General features: G+C 36.8%; 1 protein-coding gene across 6 annotated transcripts in view; it reads right to left on the reverse strand.

The window, feature by feature from the left end:
• Positions 1-18048, reverse strand: part of kalrna (kalirin RhoGEF kinase a) — a 753406-nt gene that overhangs the window by 303461 nt on the left and 431897 nt on the right. For all 6 annotated transcript variants that reach the window (XR_011961692.1, XR_011961693.1, XM_072579334.1 and 3 more), the window contains 8 exons: positions 16282-16477; positions 12644-12810; positions 10508-10627; positions 7226-7444; positions 6390-6539; positions 2777-2891; positions 2133-2248; positions 1473-1595 (listed from right to left, as the gene is read on the reverse strand). Coding sequence is in view for 4 of the 6 variants with exons in the window: in XM_072579334.1 (XP_072435435.1) it covers positions 1473-1595; positions 2133-2248; positions 2777-2891; positions 6390-6539; positions 7226-7444; positions 10508-10627; positions 12644-12810; positions 16282-16477 (1206 nt within the window). In the remaining 2 variants the exon portion in view is untranslated. The remainder of the gene's footprint in view (positions 1-1472; positions 1596-2132; positions 2249-2776; positions 2892-6389; positions 6540-7225; positions 7445-10507; positions 10628-12643; positions 12811-16281; positions 16478-18048) is intronic.

The following is an 18048-nucleotide window of genomic DNA, read 5'->3' on the forward strand; positions in this document are numbered from 1 at the left end:
AGATAAAAAAAATGAATACTGTCTAAAGCTAATGGCTAAAATAAATAATTTGTTTCTGCTTCTCTTTCTCTCTCGCTTGCTCTCTCTCTCCCAGCATACAAACACACACACATACATCTCATTCAGAAAAGGAAGGAGATTTTATAGAAGGAGTGAAAAATCACTGCAACTATTAGTATACCGTGAAGCAAAAGTCCATTCTTTTAGATCATATCATGCTTAAATCCCATTTACTTGCCATTGCTTCATATATTTTACTACCTTTACATCAAAGCCTCAATCCAAAGCACACAAATGCTAGAACTCTGACTAACTGAACTCATTGTAGCCCTCATGTAACAACAACATTAAAGAATGGATTAAACTAACACCACTGTTATATGAAACCAATCGATAAATATATTATGCCGCTAAGAAACAGCTGTAAAGGAGTGAAAAGACTGACTGCTCTCTCCCATCATGCCCACTCCAAAAGACAAATGTTGTGCAAGAAAATACTCAACTAATAATTTTGAATTCTTACCCTAATTAGAGGCTTCATCCATGGAATTTGGATAATGTAAAAACAGAAATTAATTTTTGAGTTTGTTCAACTTGTTTACCCTTCTGAGGTTGAAGTGCAAATTAAAGGGACACGAGAAAACTCATTTCTGATTCATTCAAAGCTAGAAATGAACACTTAACTTTAAAAATAATAGCAGGATAAGCATTATCTCATGAACTGTGTACACGTTGAATTGAGAACTTTAGAAGTTTCCACTATATCACAATATATAAAAATATGGAGATTAGGGATGTCAAAAAAATCTCTCAAATTAACAACAGAAATTTGAAGAGAGTATAGTCCACGAATGGTAAACATAATCTTTACCAAATATTTATGTTACAATTTATCTTTTAATCTTTATCACAAAGATAACAGAATGAATAATCCAACAAGTTAAACAATTGAGGACAGAAGTACTTTAGTACACAGATTAAAAAAGAATGAAACAGATTTTCAGTGTGGAGGTCCTGCATGTACCATATGTTGGTATTCCTAACATATGATCTGTAAGATTATTCTTATAATAGGATCCCTTTAATCAGTACACGTTGTAATTTTATTACGGTAGATGCTCATTTTCTGGTGTTAAACACATTCTAAAACAGCCTTTGTGGCATGACTGTGTCAACTGAATTTGAAAAAGCATCAGAGATAGTATACACAGATAATTGCAAATGTCTGTCGTCTATATCAGTTTGGAAAAAAATCTTCTTTTTAAATCAGACTTTTTAAATGTACACATCAGTGAGAAAAATTACATTTCAACAACCAAATGTATTCTTTCTCTCTGAACAGAAACATTGATGGCACTGGGCAAAAGGTGTATCAGCTCTCACTCTGACACAGATTTAAAGCCATTCTGGAATATCTGTATCAAAGACATTGGTAAGTTACGAATTACTCAAGGGAACCTATTTCATTTTACCTGGGCAGAAATCCTGAATTCACCATATTCTTTCATAAGATCCTGAGTTTCTTCAGTAGTTTCCCCAGCAGAGGTATGGGTGGAGAGGTAATATTCGCCTGTTTCTTGGATCCAGTCCAAAGCCTGTTGTGTGTACAGGGATTAACAATAAGGTAAATGTTCCACCTAAAATGGCAAAATTCTTTCCTCAAATTCAGTGGCATCTGTTTGTTTTAGTCCTCCTCCCATTATCATTACATCATAAGATAAAACTCGAGCTTCACACTAATAAAAGAAATCACAGAGGACACAGCTCCATATGTAAAATATTGTATTAAACTGCAATTTATTATAGCAAGTCTTTGCCTCTTCCCCAGAGCTGGTTATCAAACCTTTGGAGAAAGAAATGAAAACAAAGTACGAAAGCTTACAGTGTTGTTTTTACTGTGCTATTCCTGATGCATACTGAGAGAATATGTATTAAAACTTTGCATTCCTCATCATAATTTCTATCCAAAACCCTTCGGTAGTATTATTGATAGGAGCTCCCTTGAAAGATTATATGTTCATCACCGCTTTGCTTTCTTTGAAACAGAAATATGCATGCACTTCAAAGAATGCAAAAAACTTACCAAGGCTTCAAGTTAATAATCAACAAAGGATTGTGCAGGTAACACATACCTGTTTAGCACTTCTTTCAAACACCACATACTGCTGACATTGGTCTAGTCTTCTCTTTTTCATTGTCCAGAAATGAAGAACTCTGTTCTCTCTCTGAAGCAGCTCACTCAGAATAGCTGCAAATCAAAATGACACCATCACTTCCTTGAATTCTGACAACATGTGGGGCTATTTTTCCAATATTAATTTCTACTAAATGTTTTCATTCGCTCAGAATGATGAAATAAGATTCAATTGCACTGCAGTTAAAGATGAACTGTCAACATCAGGAAGCTCAGAGTTAAAAGACAAATATGTGATTGGGTTAGAACTCAAAATGTTTATGTAAAAGTAAAGTGCTGGAAGGTAAACCAATGAAAATTCATTCAAATATACCCTCCTGGATGACAACATTCAATCAGGGAGTTTTAAACAATAGAAGTTTTATTTGAATTATATGCAATAAAAACTAGTATGAAGAAGATAAAATTAACAACAATAACAAAAAAAAACAGATTCTAACTGTTGAACAGCAATCTAAACTTACAAAATGTTATGATTACTTGAACTAACAAGTTGCTGGACAAAAATGAATATAGTTAATTTTCTGAGTAACAACAGTGGAAGATATCCCAACTGTTCAACTTTTCTCGAGCCAAACCCACCTTTTACTTGCTGCTCAGGGCCTCTTGTGTGAGCAGCCACACCAGGCATACTCACATTGTTCCTATGAATGTACTTCAAAAATACCTCAGCATTCCTACGCGCCAGAGTGCAGGCCTGTGAACACAAACAATAAACTCATCAGAATCCATGTTCCCTTCAAACTGATCACACCAGCTCCTCTTCATTTGTGCTTTCCATACATAAACACAGAAGGAGTGATTTACAAAGCAAGGAAATAGTGGCTGCCCTTCCTATCTGATGCCATGCTCAGGAGAACCTTTAAATGGATGTCTGTCACTGCAATCTGAAGCAGGCAGGAGACCAGTTCCAAATGCAAGTCACAGTCTAAGCCAGCTGTCAGAAACCATCAGCAATTTTCAAATCAAAATGGCAGGACTTTGTGTCACAAATGCTATGCCCATTCAGACCAGGCAATGGGCAGTCTAACAAGGGACCATTAAAAAAATGGATAGATGCTTAAAGAATACAAATCTCATGACACTCTGAAACAGATTGGGGAGGCAATTTTGAGAAAACATCCATCCTGAACCCACAAATACATTACAACCTGTAATTGAGCAGGTTTCATCCATCCTCCTCTTTCATTACCAATTCCACACCACACCACCTCTCCATACCACAACATTTTAGTGTTAATTTTCCACTTGGTTCACCCACAGAGTCCCGGGATATTCCACTCCCCAGTTTGGTGTGCTGCCCACCAGTGATCAAAGAGCACTGGGCAGCACACTGACTGTATTGGAAGCCCAAACCAAAGCATTATTCAAACTTTTCCGCACAGCCCATGTGACAGATGCCCAGCAAACTTACAAATCTGCTTAGGGTGAAATAACGACAGTTGGGACTTATACAACCCTTTAATGTAATAAAACATTGTAAGGGAATGGAGATTTCAAACAGTCAGTTTGGGCATAGTGAGTTATTAACTGTCAATATCTTTATAAAATTTGTCACTAGTATGTATTTTTTTTAAACTGGGCCAAGAATTAAGGTTAGGTAAAAGGTGGAGGAAGTTTTTTCCAGCTTTACACAGTGTATACAAGCTTTACTAGAGAATGTCTAATTGGTGAATTAGGTAAATAATTCAAACTAATTCAAGCAGTGTAGCTCCAAAAATACAGGAGTCTCTGTGTAGTTTGCAAACTGAATGGAGACTTTAAGCAAAAGGAATTTTCGGAGGAGAAGTATTTTACATTTACTTTCTTCACTATCCAATGGTGGGCTTCTACTTTGATGCAACAGAAGATGAGGAGGTATTTCTTCACTCGGAGGGTGGCGTATCTTTGAAATTTTCTACCCCCAAGCTCAGTTATTGAATAGTTCAAGACAGAAATCAATAGGTTTCTAGAGACTAACGACATTAAGAAATAAGAAGATAGAGCAGGAAAATGGCATTGAAGTGATGATCAGTTATGACCTAGAATGGTGGAGTATTCCACAGTCTAGGTCCTAAGCTCTATATGCTTTCCCTCAACCTCTCTGTCTAAATAGAGACTATGTGACCATTATCAATTGTCATAAAAACCCAGCAATCATCTTCAAGCAAGGAAATCTGTCAACCTTATCTGGTTTAGCCTACATGTGACTCCAGACCCACAGCATTGTGGTTAACTTTTAACTGACTTCCAGACGATTAGGGATGGTTAATAAATTCTGGCCTAGCTGATGATGCCCACAGCAATGAATGATTAAATAAAAGTTAGCAATGCAATCTGATCGCTTTCATTGGAAGCAACTCTCCCAATGTTACATTCATCCTTTGGCGAAATAGAGAACCTGAAGAAGAGTTGGAGCTTATTGAAACTGGATGCTGGAAATGCATCAAAGGAATTAGAGGAGGAACAAATGTTCAGTACTGCTTTGTCCAAGGTTTTTGTATATCAACAAAATAGAAAGAAAATTAAGGTAATAATTAAACAATTAGTAGCTGTTTATTTGTCAGTTATTCAACTGGAAGCATTTAAAGACAATAATTGCTGAGTTTAATTAATTGCAATGTTGCGTTGCAGGGTTCTGAACATTAAAGGAGTAATTTTCCAAGGCTGTACTGATAGGAGGAAAGCACGTCAGCCATCAGTGCATTAGCATCCCAAATCAATAAATTTATAATGTGCTTTTGAGCCATGGCATTATTTAGCCATAAAGGGAATCAGAATCCAAACTGAGAAGCATGTTTCATTAATGAGCAATATCATTAAAATAATTAATTGTCTTATTAATCCTTTCATGTTCAAATGATAAGTGCAGTGAAAATGTTTCCAGTTGTGTGGAAAAGCAGAATTAGAGGACTTAAACATACAATATTCACGAATGAATCCAATAGGGAATTCAGGACAAAACTTCTTAACATTGATAGACTAAGTGTGATTAGAATACAAATCTCATGACCACAAGGAGTAGATGAGGTAAATAGCAGAGGTGCATTTAAGGGGAGATTACATAAGCACCTGAGGGAGAAAGAATTAAAAGGCTATAGTGCTTGAGTTAGACAAAGGGCAGTGGAATAAGATTCATGTGGATCATAAAACCCAGAATGGACTAAATGGTCCATATTGCACATTTTTTGTAATATTTACTTCTAAGTAAGTTAAAGCACTGATCAAAAAAACAAAACAATCAGTAGATGACCATTTAATTCAGGGAGATTACAGGTTGGTTAAGAGGGGAGATTGGAAAATGTCACACCCTTATAGTAGTTTTAACAGTGGAGGCAGATGGCAGGGTTCTGAAGTACAGGGACTTACTTTATTTTAAAGTCTCCTCAAGAAAATACAGTGGCAGTGCCTTTAATAGAATTAATGGAACAACTGCCAAATAATTTATGCACTGTTTAGTCCACTTCTGATGAGGACTTTATTTTGTTTGGACAGAACTTAAAGCACGTTACTTCTACTGTGGCCACTTGAGAGCTTTGAAAAGGGCTTGAAATTCTTGAAGACAAAGTATGTGGAAAGCCTGAATTCTGTTGGGAGTGGAGAAGGTCAGAGAGAGCATGCTACAGGCAGAGTGAGCACTGCAACAAAATTTCAGGTTGAGCTCAGGTGCATTGAGATTTTTCCGGGAGCTAGCATGTGATCCAATGAGGCTTCAGGAAGGGTCCCAGAAGTTTCCAACAGAAACTTTCTGGAGGGGATTATATTTTAAACACAGGTAGTTCTTCTACAATGCAATGGTTGTGTACTTGTGCAACCCCACCTTATAGTAACAATGCTTAAAGTGTTGGCGATGTAAAAATTTGCGCTTTAGAAACTGTGTCCCCAATTTGAAAATTGCATTACAGTGAATTCATGTTGATGAAACGCGCATTACAGCAGAACAACCTGTACTTGAAGTCTTCTTTGTAAGGAGTAAAAATTCAAATAAGAGACAGCATGTCCTCGTGACCCCAACTCCCTGCCAATGGAATGGCTTGATGCCAGCAAATTTGGGGTCACACTTTTGATGCAGCCTCCAGCAGTCAGCTTGGCATGTTAGAGGCTCAGGTCTGGAACTAGGGGGTACTGAGTTCCAATCCGGGACATGTGTTGGCAGAGCAGGCCCTCAGGAAATTCAGACCATAACTTTTTAAGCAGACTAGGAAAGATAAATTACCTTAAGAAAGGCTTCTTTTTGTTCCAAATGCTTGCTTATTAATGGTGTCACATGGTCAGTGTCAGCATTTGGCCCCAATTTATCTTGGCCTCTACACCAGTCTTCATCTCTTCTGTACTCTTGTTCCAGACTCTCAAGGACACTGCACACCTGATAACAGGGAACAAACATAAGAGTGGACAACTCAACACACACAGCTTCCAAGATTAAGCAATTATACAGTCATGGACCACCATATTGGCCTTGACTCAATAATAACACTGTCACCTCTAAGTCCCAGGATCAAGGATCACAATCCAACAGCACATAATCTAGATTAATATTTCAGCGTAATGCTAAGGGGAGGGCTGCACCAGAAGAGGTGCTTTTTCTTATAAGAGATGCTTTCCAGTTCAAGTCAATGAAAAATACCGAAGTATTACTTCTAGTGGAAGAACAGATCTCCTATTATCCTGGAGAAGACATATGTCTGTCAGGACCTAATGGATGGATTGCAAAATGCAGCCAAGAGTTCAGGAGAGTTGACACTGGAAGCTGGCATAAATATCTCTGCCTCATTTTGTTGCTAAGTGACTAATTATCTCAGTTATACTCTGAAATTATATCCATAGTGCATGGAATTTATAAACCAGAGCTCATCTGTCAAATATGACTTAAGTAAATTTGTGAACACAAGTACAAGACACAATCAAGTGGAAACTCATTATAATGCAGCATTTGTCAATAAATTAGTGAAAAACATTAATGTTTTTGCTGTTATAATTCAGAATTTCAGCTTTAGCATTTTAAATATCTATGTATAATGTCTAGATAAAATGCATATTTGAATTTTCTACCTGTTCAGATGTCTTATAGAAAGCCACAGATGCATTAACCAGTTTGAGTCTGTCCTCCATCTTCAGCATTAGCTGTTGCCAGTGAAGTGCTACTTTCTCAGCACATTCTCGGATGGCATCTGAGTCATAGTGGCCAGCTTGTAGCATGGTCTCAGCCTTCTGCTGTACCTGAAGGGCACTTTGGTGGGTTTTCTGTAAAGAAGTGGCATGAAAGAGGGACTATGTGTAGGGAGGAAAGAGAGGTTTGCATAGAAATGCCAGACAGATGGTAAAAGGGATTAGGTGTGAGTAATGAGATGTAGGAAAGTTAAACATTTTTAAAGATTTGCATTGAAGTGTTAATTCTAATAACCAACAACAGTAGAGAGGGAGAATATCATTTTAAGGGACGTAACAAAATTTGCATTCTAGACATACTATGATCTTCATAGTTAGGATCTGATTTTATCTCAAAGTGTTTGAAAGCATTAAGTTTAAAATTGAGGTCAGCAGGGGGTCATGTGAATCCATAATTACTGTTGCTTTTTAATTGTGCACTATATGGAGAAGGAGAAATATGAGTGATCTAACATTCACATGGATTATGTCCAATTTAATTTGTACATGGAAAAGTAGTGGATCAAGTGGCAACAATGTTTTGGCAATATTTCCCTCATCTCCAGTGTTTTCAAAGTCAAAATAAAAAACCAACGAAAATGATTCCACCTTGTGTAGCCTGAAAAGTAGCAGTGGATGATTTAATTGCTGTAGATTTTATTTTTAAAAATGTACTGTCTCAGCATGGACCTGCCATTTTGTCAGTAGAGATGCAAGGTAACAAAAGTGCCCAAAATAACTCTTGGTTTTGTCTTATATTTGCCTCCCTCTTCTGTCAAACTCAACCCCACAGAAAAGGGGATGAAAATACAGCCCCATAACAAGGTGTGGTTTTGCTCTGCAAGCAAACAGGTTGCAGATGTCACGATCAAATAGTACTTGCCTATAAAATGAGAGAAAAATAAATCAAGACCTTCTTATAAAAGCCCTTTGTTAAACTAGTTTACTAAAAAAAATGTTGGTGGAACATAGATTAACAGATTGGCAGCTTTATGACGCGAGAAGATGATTTTGGATAATACATCAGGCAGTTTGGTGTTTCTTTTTGGATTAATCAATTGCCAATGTCAATTTACAATTAGTAAAGGTAGGGAGAGGAAAAACACCCAGAAACTATAGACCCATCAGTCTAATGTTTTTTGTGGGCAAATTACTAGAATCTTTCATTATGGATGGAATACTTGACAAATATGAACTAATCATGTAAGTATTAGATTAATTGTTTGAGACTATCACAAAAAATGTGGTATACAATATATGGGAATGTCTTTGGATGTTATTAACATGGACTGAGAGCATATGGTACGTGCACATTAGTACCCTTATCAAAATGGTGTCCAGGGTATTTCACATTGGAATTGTGCACACATACCTCCATTGCTTTTTTGAAATCTTAACCAGTATTCACCAAAACTGGGTTTTAAATAGCTGAATATTACAACCCTAAACTAGAAACTGTGTGTGATGATGTACTTTCTGTTACATCTGAACAGCCAGTCTAATTTTAAGGCTCTGTCCCACACTTGCAAATCATGTGACCATTTTAAATAACTCAGCATCTTAAGATAATCCCCCGCATGAAGGGATTGTCTTATGAGTAAAGGCTAAATAGGTTGGGGCTTTACTCTCTGGAATTTAGAAGAATGAGAAATGACCTCATTGAGACACATAGGATTTTTAATGGGATTGGCAGAGCGAATACTAAAAGGATGTTTCCACTTATGGGAGAGTCTCGGACTAGAGGGCATTGTTTCAGAATAAGGGGGTGCTAATTAACCAAAGGTGAAGCGGAATTTCTTCTGTCAGAGAGTTGAGGATCTTTGGAACTCCTTGCCACAGACAACTGTGGTGGCAGAGTCCTTGTTTCAACTAAATGATGAGATAGATAGATTCTTGATCAGTAGGGATATCAAGGGTTACAAGGAAAATAGAGGAAAATGGATATGAGGAATGTTGGATCAGCTATGATCCTATAAATGATGGAGCTTGAGAGGTCGAACAACCTACTCCTTTTCCTATTTCTCAAGGTGTTAAACAGCTCAGTTCGATCACCCCTTAATCTTCCATATTTGAAAGAATGTGAGCCTATTCATTGCAATCTATTCTTATAATAGATACCCTTTAATCTCTGTCTAATTCTGGAGAAATTCCATTAGCCTTCCATTATTAATTAACCTTCATGAGATGTGATGCCCAGAACTGAACACAGAGTCATAAAACCGGTCTAATCAGAGTCCTGCACAGCTGTAAAATGAACTTTTACCCCAATGAACAATCAAGACTGTAAATATGGCCCTGACATGCAATTCTTCAAGATAATGTCTTGTGCACTATTAAATGGGAATGAAGGAAACAGAAATATAAGGATGGCCTATTTGTTATTAATTACTGGAATACTGAAACAGGAGAAGCGGGGAAAGGGCAAATCATCACATAGAATTTTCACTTGGAATTTGGTATGAAAATTCAGGTAGAAGATACCATTTTTACAAAGCAAGAGTTTATAAATCATTGACCTTAAACTAGCTTTTGTTGAAATTTTGTCCAAAATAATTCAGAATTTTTTTTTAACAAAGTTTAGCTAATAAGAAGGAAGTTAGGTATTCCAATAAATTCAGTATGATCCATTGTGATTCCATCAGTTGTACTGCAGAAATGGGTTGTTAACACCTCCTGGCTTATTTTTATTACACTTTATTTGATGCATTAGAACTTTTTTTATAGCACAGGATATCATTGTTATAAGTTAGATAAATGCAATTCATTACAAATCTTCTTTATTACTTTTGCAGCTCATTTCCTTTGAGCTCCAATGTGATAACAGCGAGAGCTGCAATACAAAATGTAAATAGAGTTTTTGTATCACACTTCTAGCCAAGATCCACAAGTCGGTCAGGAACAGCTCTGAGGAAATGATCTTCCATTTAGTCACATCACATGCTAATTTATTATTTTTAAGAAGTTTTTGGATCATTCATATTTATTTGCCAATTCATCTGTTTCACTCTCTAAGGAACTGTGAATCTTTATTGTGTTACAACATAAAGCAAGTGGAAAAACATGTGCAAAGTCAGAGATACATCTAGTGCCGTTTGTTAGTTTTTAAAGGACATGCAAAGTAAATCCATTCAAGAAGACAGAACATAAATCCTTCAATTTAAATACCAATACAAAAGTAAGTATTACCTCTATGGCCAGCTGAAATTGCTCATGTTCTCGCTGAAGCTGTTCTGCCTCAGATAGTGAGCTGGCATTAACAAGGCTTGCATTGAGCATAGACTCTCCATTTCGTATCCAGCCTAATACCTGCAGGAGAAAAACAGAAGTTCAATATTGTATCCTCTTAAAGCATTCTCACCATAGTGTGTTCGCTGATTTCCCTTTTAATTGGTTAAAGATGAATATCTTCTGGAAGTACAAAGATGTGAAATTCAGTCTTTTACAATTCTGCCTGCACAGTGCATGCACCATGGTCAATAATAATCCCTAAGGGGATCAGAGACAGATGGTTCAACTGTTCTTTTGTTGAGAAGAAAAGGAAGAGGACAAAGTTATAGAATTGTCAGGATTACTCTTTGTCCCGAAATAATGTATAGATTCCACTACTGCTACAATATTATACAGATTCAACTCAGTCATTTTAAACACAAAAATCTGTATCTAGAGGAAAACACCATTGATTGTTCAGCATTTATCCACATTATTAGGGATTATCAACATAGCTTTCACAATTGTGATGATAGCCCTACTTTAAATTTTACAAATATTGGGAGAAACAAAAACATTCAATTAGTTACTTCTGTATTATGATCAAGTATAATTAGTTATCATTTTCATGAATACCATGTTATAATATGTATGGACATTACTATCAGTTAGAAAGTTTTGTGGGACTCAAACAAAACATTGATGTTTGTATAAGCCCATCATTATTTAAGTCAACATTGTTCAGCATTCAACCATCAAAGATATAAATGACAGAAGGCAGTAATCCTGAGAAATTTGATTACAGAAGGGAGAGCCCAGATAAGGGAGCACTTCCCACTTGTGAAGTAACATCAAGCCTTTTGGAATTACTTTCCATTCAGCATACTCATTTCTTTCATCATACAATGTCACACAGCATTAAGAATCTTCTACATTTAATTTATTCAACATATATTGGCCGAGTACTTCTCTCAATTTCAAAATACAAGACATTTATTTTAGCTGAAGTTGATAGAGTGACCTCTCCGTGATTTGTCTTGAGCTTTAGTCACTATTAGTTTGCTCCCATTCAGTGTCATTCACAACTTTAAGGTAATCTAACTGAAATATGTGGCTATATCTAAAATGTTTTGCAACTAAACTGATGAGTAAAATTAGCTATGAAAGATTCTTCTGTAATTTAATCTTAGTGTTACCCTCACACTCTTAAAAAAAGATACAGGGACACAAGAAAGAAATTTAAAAGCCTCAAGTTTGCTAAACAGGATATTATAAAGGTGTGTAATGTTCTTCATTGGAGTTGGTAAAATAAATCACATTTATTCTCACTCATAGTGGGAAGAGGTGCTAATTGTATATGGTGTTCATTATTGATTAATTATAAAAACAGAAAGAACTGTGGATGCTGTAAATCAGGAACTAAAACAGAATTAGCTGGAAAAGCTCAGCAGGTCTGGCAGCATCTATGAAGAAAAATAAGAGTTAATGTTTCAGGTCCAGTGAACATTCCTCAGAATTTATTAATAATGTTTAATTGTGTGCAGGCAGTGCAGATTTATTAGTGATTCATTTGTACCCCTATAATTCGACACAGACTGAAACCATGTTTTTTTGAGTTAGGAGGTACATGCTTGAAATGCATATCTCTGTAAATGAATGCTATAGGACAGTATATAAACATAGATTCCAGTTCTAGCTATCACTAACTGGCTCTTTGGAGTGCAATAAAGTATGTCCACTCAGCTAACAGTTAAGTGCTGAAAATAATCTGTGAGGCAAGAGAATCAACGCTTGTAAAGGTTGCTTTCTTAGTGTGATGTTAAATCAGGAGTGAAGGGATTTCAAATTTCTCTCTTTAAACGCTTGCTGAAAGTTCCACATTTTCCACTAGTTTACTTTTTTTTCTTACTTTGTGTAAATTGATAACCGAATTCCACACCAATAAAGACTGGGGATCTACATTCCTGTCTGTCAGTTTGGTTGAAGAATAATGCATGGTTAGGTTGTGGGTATGGGATTTTGATTAAAAAAAAGGACTCTGTCCTCCAGTTTTAAATGAAAAACAATAAGGACTCAAAACACAGATTACACTTTAAACATTATTTTCTCCTTTACCTGTTTAACCTCTGCCTGTAGGTGACGAAGCTGTAAACATTGCTCGAGGCGCTTTTGGGTCTGGTCAGCATTCAACTCGAGCTCTTGTTGTTTATCATGAAGAAACTCCAGCAGTTCCTGCACTTGTGTTCCTAGATCCATGTCTTTATCACAAGTTAGTTCAATTCCTGATTAAAATAAACACATTTCATAGCTTATTTGAAAAACTCTGCCTTTTTCACACGTCTCAGCACCTGAATTCTACTCATTATTGTTGAATTAGAAAGTAAGGTTACCCTGTATTAGAACAGAACTCCCAGCCTTCATTCAGAAATGTTAGATTCTGGAAAGGTTCCATTGGTATGGAAAATATTAAAAATAATTCTACAACTAAAGAAAGGAGAGTCGCAGAAAACAGGAAACTAAAGGCCAATTTTTAAACGTCTGTTGTGGAAGTTGAGTCAGAATAGATCATTAAGAAGGTTATAACTGAGCACTTGCAAAAATCAAGGTAACCATGAAGAATCAGCACAGTTTTATGAAAGTCCTGTTTTATCAATTTATTGGAATTCTTTAAAGCAGGAAATTGTGCTGTGTATGAAAGGGAGACAGATGATGTACTATACTGGATCTCCAGATAGCATTTCACAAGGTTCCACATAAAATGTTATTGCACGAAGTTGGAGCTCCTGCTGCACCTCCAACTTTGTACAACTCATACCAATGACTTAGATGAGGAGAGTAAATACATAATGGCTAAATTTTCAGATCACACAAAGATAAGTAGGTAAGTGTGTTGTGAATATGATGTAACAAAGACACAGAACAATATAGATAGTTTAAGTGAGAGGGCAAAAATCTGATTGATGGAATACGATATGGGAAAATGTGAAGTTGCTCATTTTGGCAGGAAGAATAAAAGAAGTATTCCTCTAATAACTGCAGAATTCCAAGGTACTGAAGGATCCAGACATTCTAGTGTATGAGCCACAAAAGGTTTGTATGATACAGCAGCAAATGGAATACAATCCTTTATTTTGAGAGGAGCTGAACATAAAAGTAACAAAGTTATAATTCAATTGTACAGGGCATTGGTGAGACCACATCTCAAATATGATGTGGAGGTTACTGCATTTATTTATTGGACTCCTTACTGAAAGAAGGATATAAAGAGTTTTACTAGATTGATACCTGGAATGAATGCCTTACAATGAAAGATTGGTTTGGGTTTCTCCTCTAGAGTTCAAAAGAGTGGGGATTCAAGGATTATCAAAGATAGACAAAAATGTGAAATTTGGAACACAAGCAAATCAGCTATGCACTGACTGAAGGGTGGAACAGGCTGAAAGGTCAAATAGCTTACTCTTGCTCTTAATGTGTATGTTTTCATGCTCAAGACCTATCACTTTGAAGTAATACTATCCTCATTCCCACTTCAAACAATAGAAAATAATGTCTTTAGAAACCGAACTGCACAACTAAAAGTTTGCACTTTCTTAAATAAATTGGATAACTTTTGGTTAGAACTTGTTTTGTAAATAAAACTAATGATATTTAAATGTACTACTAGCTATATTAGATTTGGTTAGCCTTTCATTAATTTGTATTCAACTAAAAATACATTTCTGGTTGGAAATGACAAGATGTCCCTGAAATATCACTTTCATATAGCACTATTGTGGAATTATGTGAGATCTGTCAATTGTGGTTCTCTAATTACAGCATGGATAATAGTTAGCTGTTGCATTTGAACTCCACTGAGCAAAACTCTTTCTCGGAAGGTTAGTGCATGTGGATGCAGCGTTCCACATTCAAATATAAATGTAAGGAGCAGACTCAATGCTATATGAAGGTCCTTCTAATCTCAATTCACAATGATTCGTTGAGAGTGCCTCACTTATTGTAATATAGTTCCTGCTTTAAGGAAGAAGAAAACTCTCAGGTAATCAACAACAAACATGACATCACTGACTACAACTACCAAGAAAATACCAATTCTATTTGTGGGCCCTGGCACACCTATTTGGGAACAATGCAAAAAAGTGCTTCCATAGGTTTGGACCAGTGAGAGTCAATTATCGAGCAGTGCCATCTATTGTAAGGGTATCTACTGCTTTCACGCTCACAAAACTGCCATCACTAAAGATTCACTGTGACCTTATACCTACTTCTACTACTTTCCAGACACAAAATAATGCTGACTTTCATGGATGATGTTAAAGAGTGACAAATAAGATTACTCTTCTTGCCATAAGTTTAAAAATCACACAACACCAGGTTATAATCCAACAGATGTATCTGGAAGCACTAACTTTCGGAGCACTGCTTCTTCATTTTTTAGAAACAATTTAAATGCATTCCAGCTACTAACTTACCCCCAAACCTGGTTCTGTGACTATTCCTTTCATTAAGTGTTTGTGATTGCCATTTCAGGATTTAGCTTCAGCCTTGGTAAAGCATGTCGACAGATTTACCAAGGACTGTAAAAATTGCTGACCTCTTATTCTGTCACTTTTAATTATCTACTTCATTTAAATTTCACCTGAATTTCACTTGAATCTCAATTTTATGATCGTGCCATTTGGTTACTTCTCTATACCATAAGTTATGCTTTGTGATCTGACTGCCAAATCCATGTGTAACTAGCATACAATTCTGGGAGATTTAATTTTTTTGCTAGTTGTTTGTACACAGAGTGAACTGGTGCCTGAATTTTATTCAAAAGGTTTGATTCACACCATGTTATATCAAGAAATGGCTAAAGGCATTGGATATTGCAAAGGCTACTGGATCTGGCAAATTTTGCAGTACATTATGAAGGCTTATACTCCCAGCCGAGAATTTGCCATGCCCCCAGCCAAGTTGTTTCAGTACTGCCACGACGCTGCCATCTACCTGACAATGTGGAAAATTACCCAAGTAGGTCCTGTTCCTACACCATGTGGTCTCCAGCTGTGTAAAAAAAGGGTTGCTCATCACCACTCCTACCTAAGGGATGGGTAATAAATGCTGGCTCAACCAACAAAAACCTACATCTCATGAATGAATGAAAGATAGCTAGTCACCAGAGTCCAGCAATCTGTCCTCCAACATACTCCTCGGGTTACAGAGGTGCCTTCCTGTTGGAGTGGTAGTGGTCGAATGGAACATGAATCTACTATCCTTTCTCACATTGGCAACATTCATCTTCCCACAACAGCTACTTTGCCAGTGCCCACATTTTTGCTTGTCCGTCTGCCCAAACTGTTCCCGCTCATGTAAAAATGATGCAGCCCAACATCAGGCCTTTGACATCCAGAGCAGCACAAGGTTATCCTCAGAGACCATCTGCAGTCTCCTCCAGCAGCCTTCCACCAGCTGAGCTGCAGTCATCGGAATAACACTACATGAGCATAGCTCAGTCCAAAAATCAACTTCCTTTCTGGTGGGATCCTCCAGGAATCTGTTCCATTTACGGATTTCTCTCCATCTCCTGTGCACGAGCCGAGTTATGAAGTGACCCGCTGCCAGGCCTTTTATCAATGAGTTCACTGAAAGGCTGCCTGTTCAGTAATGGCAGAACTACAGCACTGGAGGGATGAACCTAATTCACAAAGTTCCACACTAAATTATAGAACAGGCTGCAAGAAGTGGTATAAGGAACTAAGCTTCTACATTACCTGAGGCTTGCACTTCCATGATATACTGATGTAAATCTTGGCCCTGCTGAATGACATCAAATGTCATGTTGTTCATGGCCAGTTTGCGCTCTGTGTGTCGCTGCAGTCGCTGTTCAGCTAAAGTCAGATCTTCTGTATTAAAATCATTCATTTGATGAAGCAGATCTTCATTCCAGGCATCTAACTCTGCTGTTACCTAATAAAGTAGTACAGATATGGACGAGTGATGAGAAATGGGTGATAAAATGAAGCATTATGTTAAAGATTGATGTGAAAGTCCTAATTACTCTGATGTATAGAGAAAGGGAAATAGCTTTATGTTCTGTAAATAAACAAAACCATTTGAAAAGTTTAAGCAGTGCCTCTCCTTTTGTATAGTTCCCTGCCAATGGGCGTGTACTTTTACAATAAGGTGTAAATTCAAGTAAGGTAACCTGATTTCAAAAACAAGTTAAAAAAAAACACAGCTGACATTGCTCACGAAATAAGATTGTAAAGTTGTTAAAGAAAAATAACCAAAGAACTCCTAGTCACTGGGCCCAAAATGTTAACTCTGCTTTCTCTCCACAGATGCTGCCAGGCCTGTTGGATTTTTCCAGCAATTTCTGTTTTTGTTTGTGAAGCTGTTGCATGCAGCCGATTCAACACAAGCATGGAAACTCGCCACAGAAAAACATGTAAGTTACAAAAAGGGATTGTGAAATTGGGTATAACACTTGAGGATTGGGAGGCAGGAAGTTAGAGTTTGGTGTCTGTAAAGTGCTAGCGGGGAAAGCATTGTGTGGCCCTTTTAAAACATCATGTACTTTTTCTGTGTTTAGAGATTTAAAATGGATGTCTGTGAGCAGCAGCTTGAAAGTTTCCAAGTACACAGCCAACACCTGAATTGAAACATTTGCATCAAACGGCCACACAGTTAGCAGGCCAAGCAGCAGTTTTTACCAAGATGACAGGCTTTTGAATTTAGCCAATCAATTTGAACGAGGTACTCAGATACCAAAAACCTATTAAATTTATGAAAAATGGTTTTGACAACACAGGACTGATCCTATTGTAAGGAATATTTATATGTCATCAAGGGCATAAAAAGAAGGGGCAGTTGGACAAAGACCCCAGAGCTAATTACCATCTGCCAGAGCTAATGGCCTTCAGTGATCGAGAGAGAATTACTGGCTCTCATAGTATCCTCTATGACTTAGAGAAAGCACAATCTAAATAATAACGGTACAAATGACCCAACTAGTTAATATCCTTGATAGAAGAATTGGCGGAGAAGGTACTCCTGACAGAACATTCCAGAAGACATGTAACCTGGCTGTCATTTCAAAGGACTAAGTTCTAGTTGTTTTTTAATATAGATGTGACTTATATTTATTGGAACAGTATACCATTAGAATCTTGCTTTATTCAGGATTTATTTGGTTTGTTAATAGCCTAGTTAATTAGAGTTAGATAAATAAATTGCCACTTGTTGATTTTAAAGTGAGTGTCAGGTATTTATTTTATTTAACCACTAGAAGTTGTTGAAAAAACAGATTACACCCCTTCTCACATTCCTTTTATAGATTATGGGACAGGTGTCCTCTTTAGGTGTTTTGGTTTTAGTTCTCAGAGGAGGGTCAACCTCCACTTTATAATGAAGATCATTTAGTTCAATTAGTCAATGTCAGAGCTTAGACTTCACGTCAGCAAAAAATTTTAATAACACTTATCCATCCTGTTCAAACTCCCTCTAAACATTGTGCTGGCTAATAGTTTCTCTTTCCT

The sequence above is a fragment of the Chiloscyllium punctatum genome, chromosome 10, assembly GCF_047496795.1.
Source record: "Chiloscyllium punctatum isolate Juve2018m chromosome 10, sChiPun1.3, whole genome shotgun sequence".
NCBI classification, from domain to species: domain Eukaryota; kingdom Metazoa; phylum Chordata; class Chondrichthyes; order Orectolobiformes; family Hemiscylliidae; genus Chiloscyllium; species Chiloscyllium punctatum.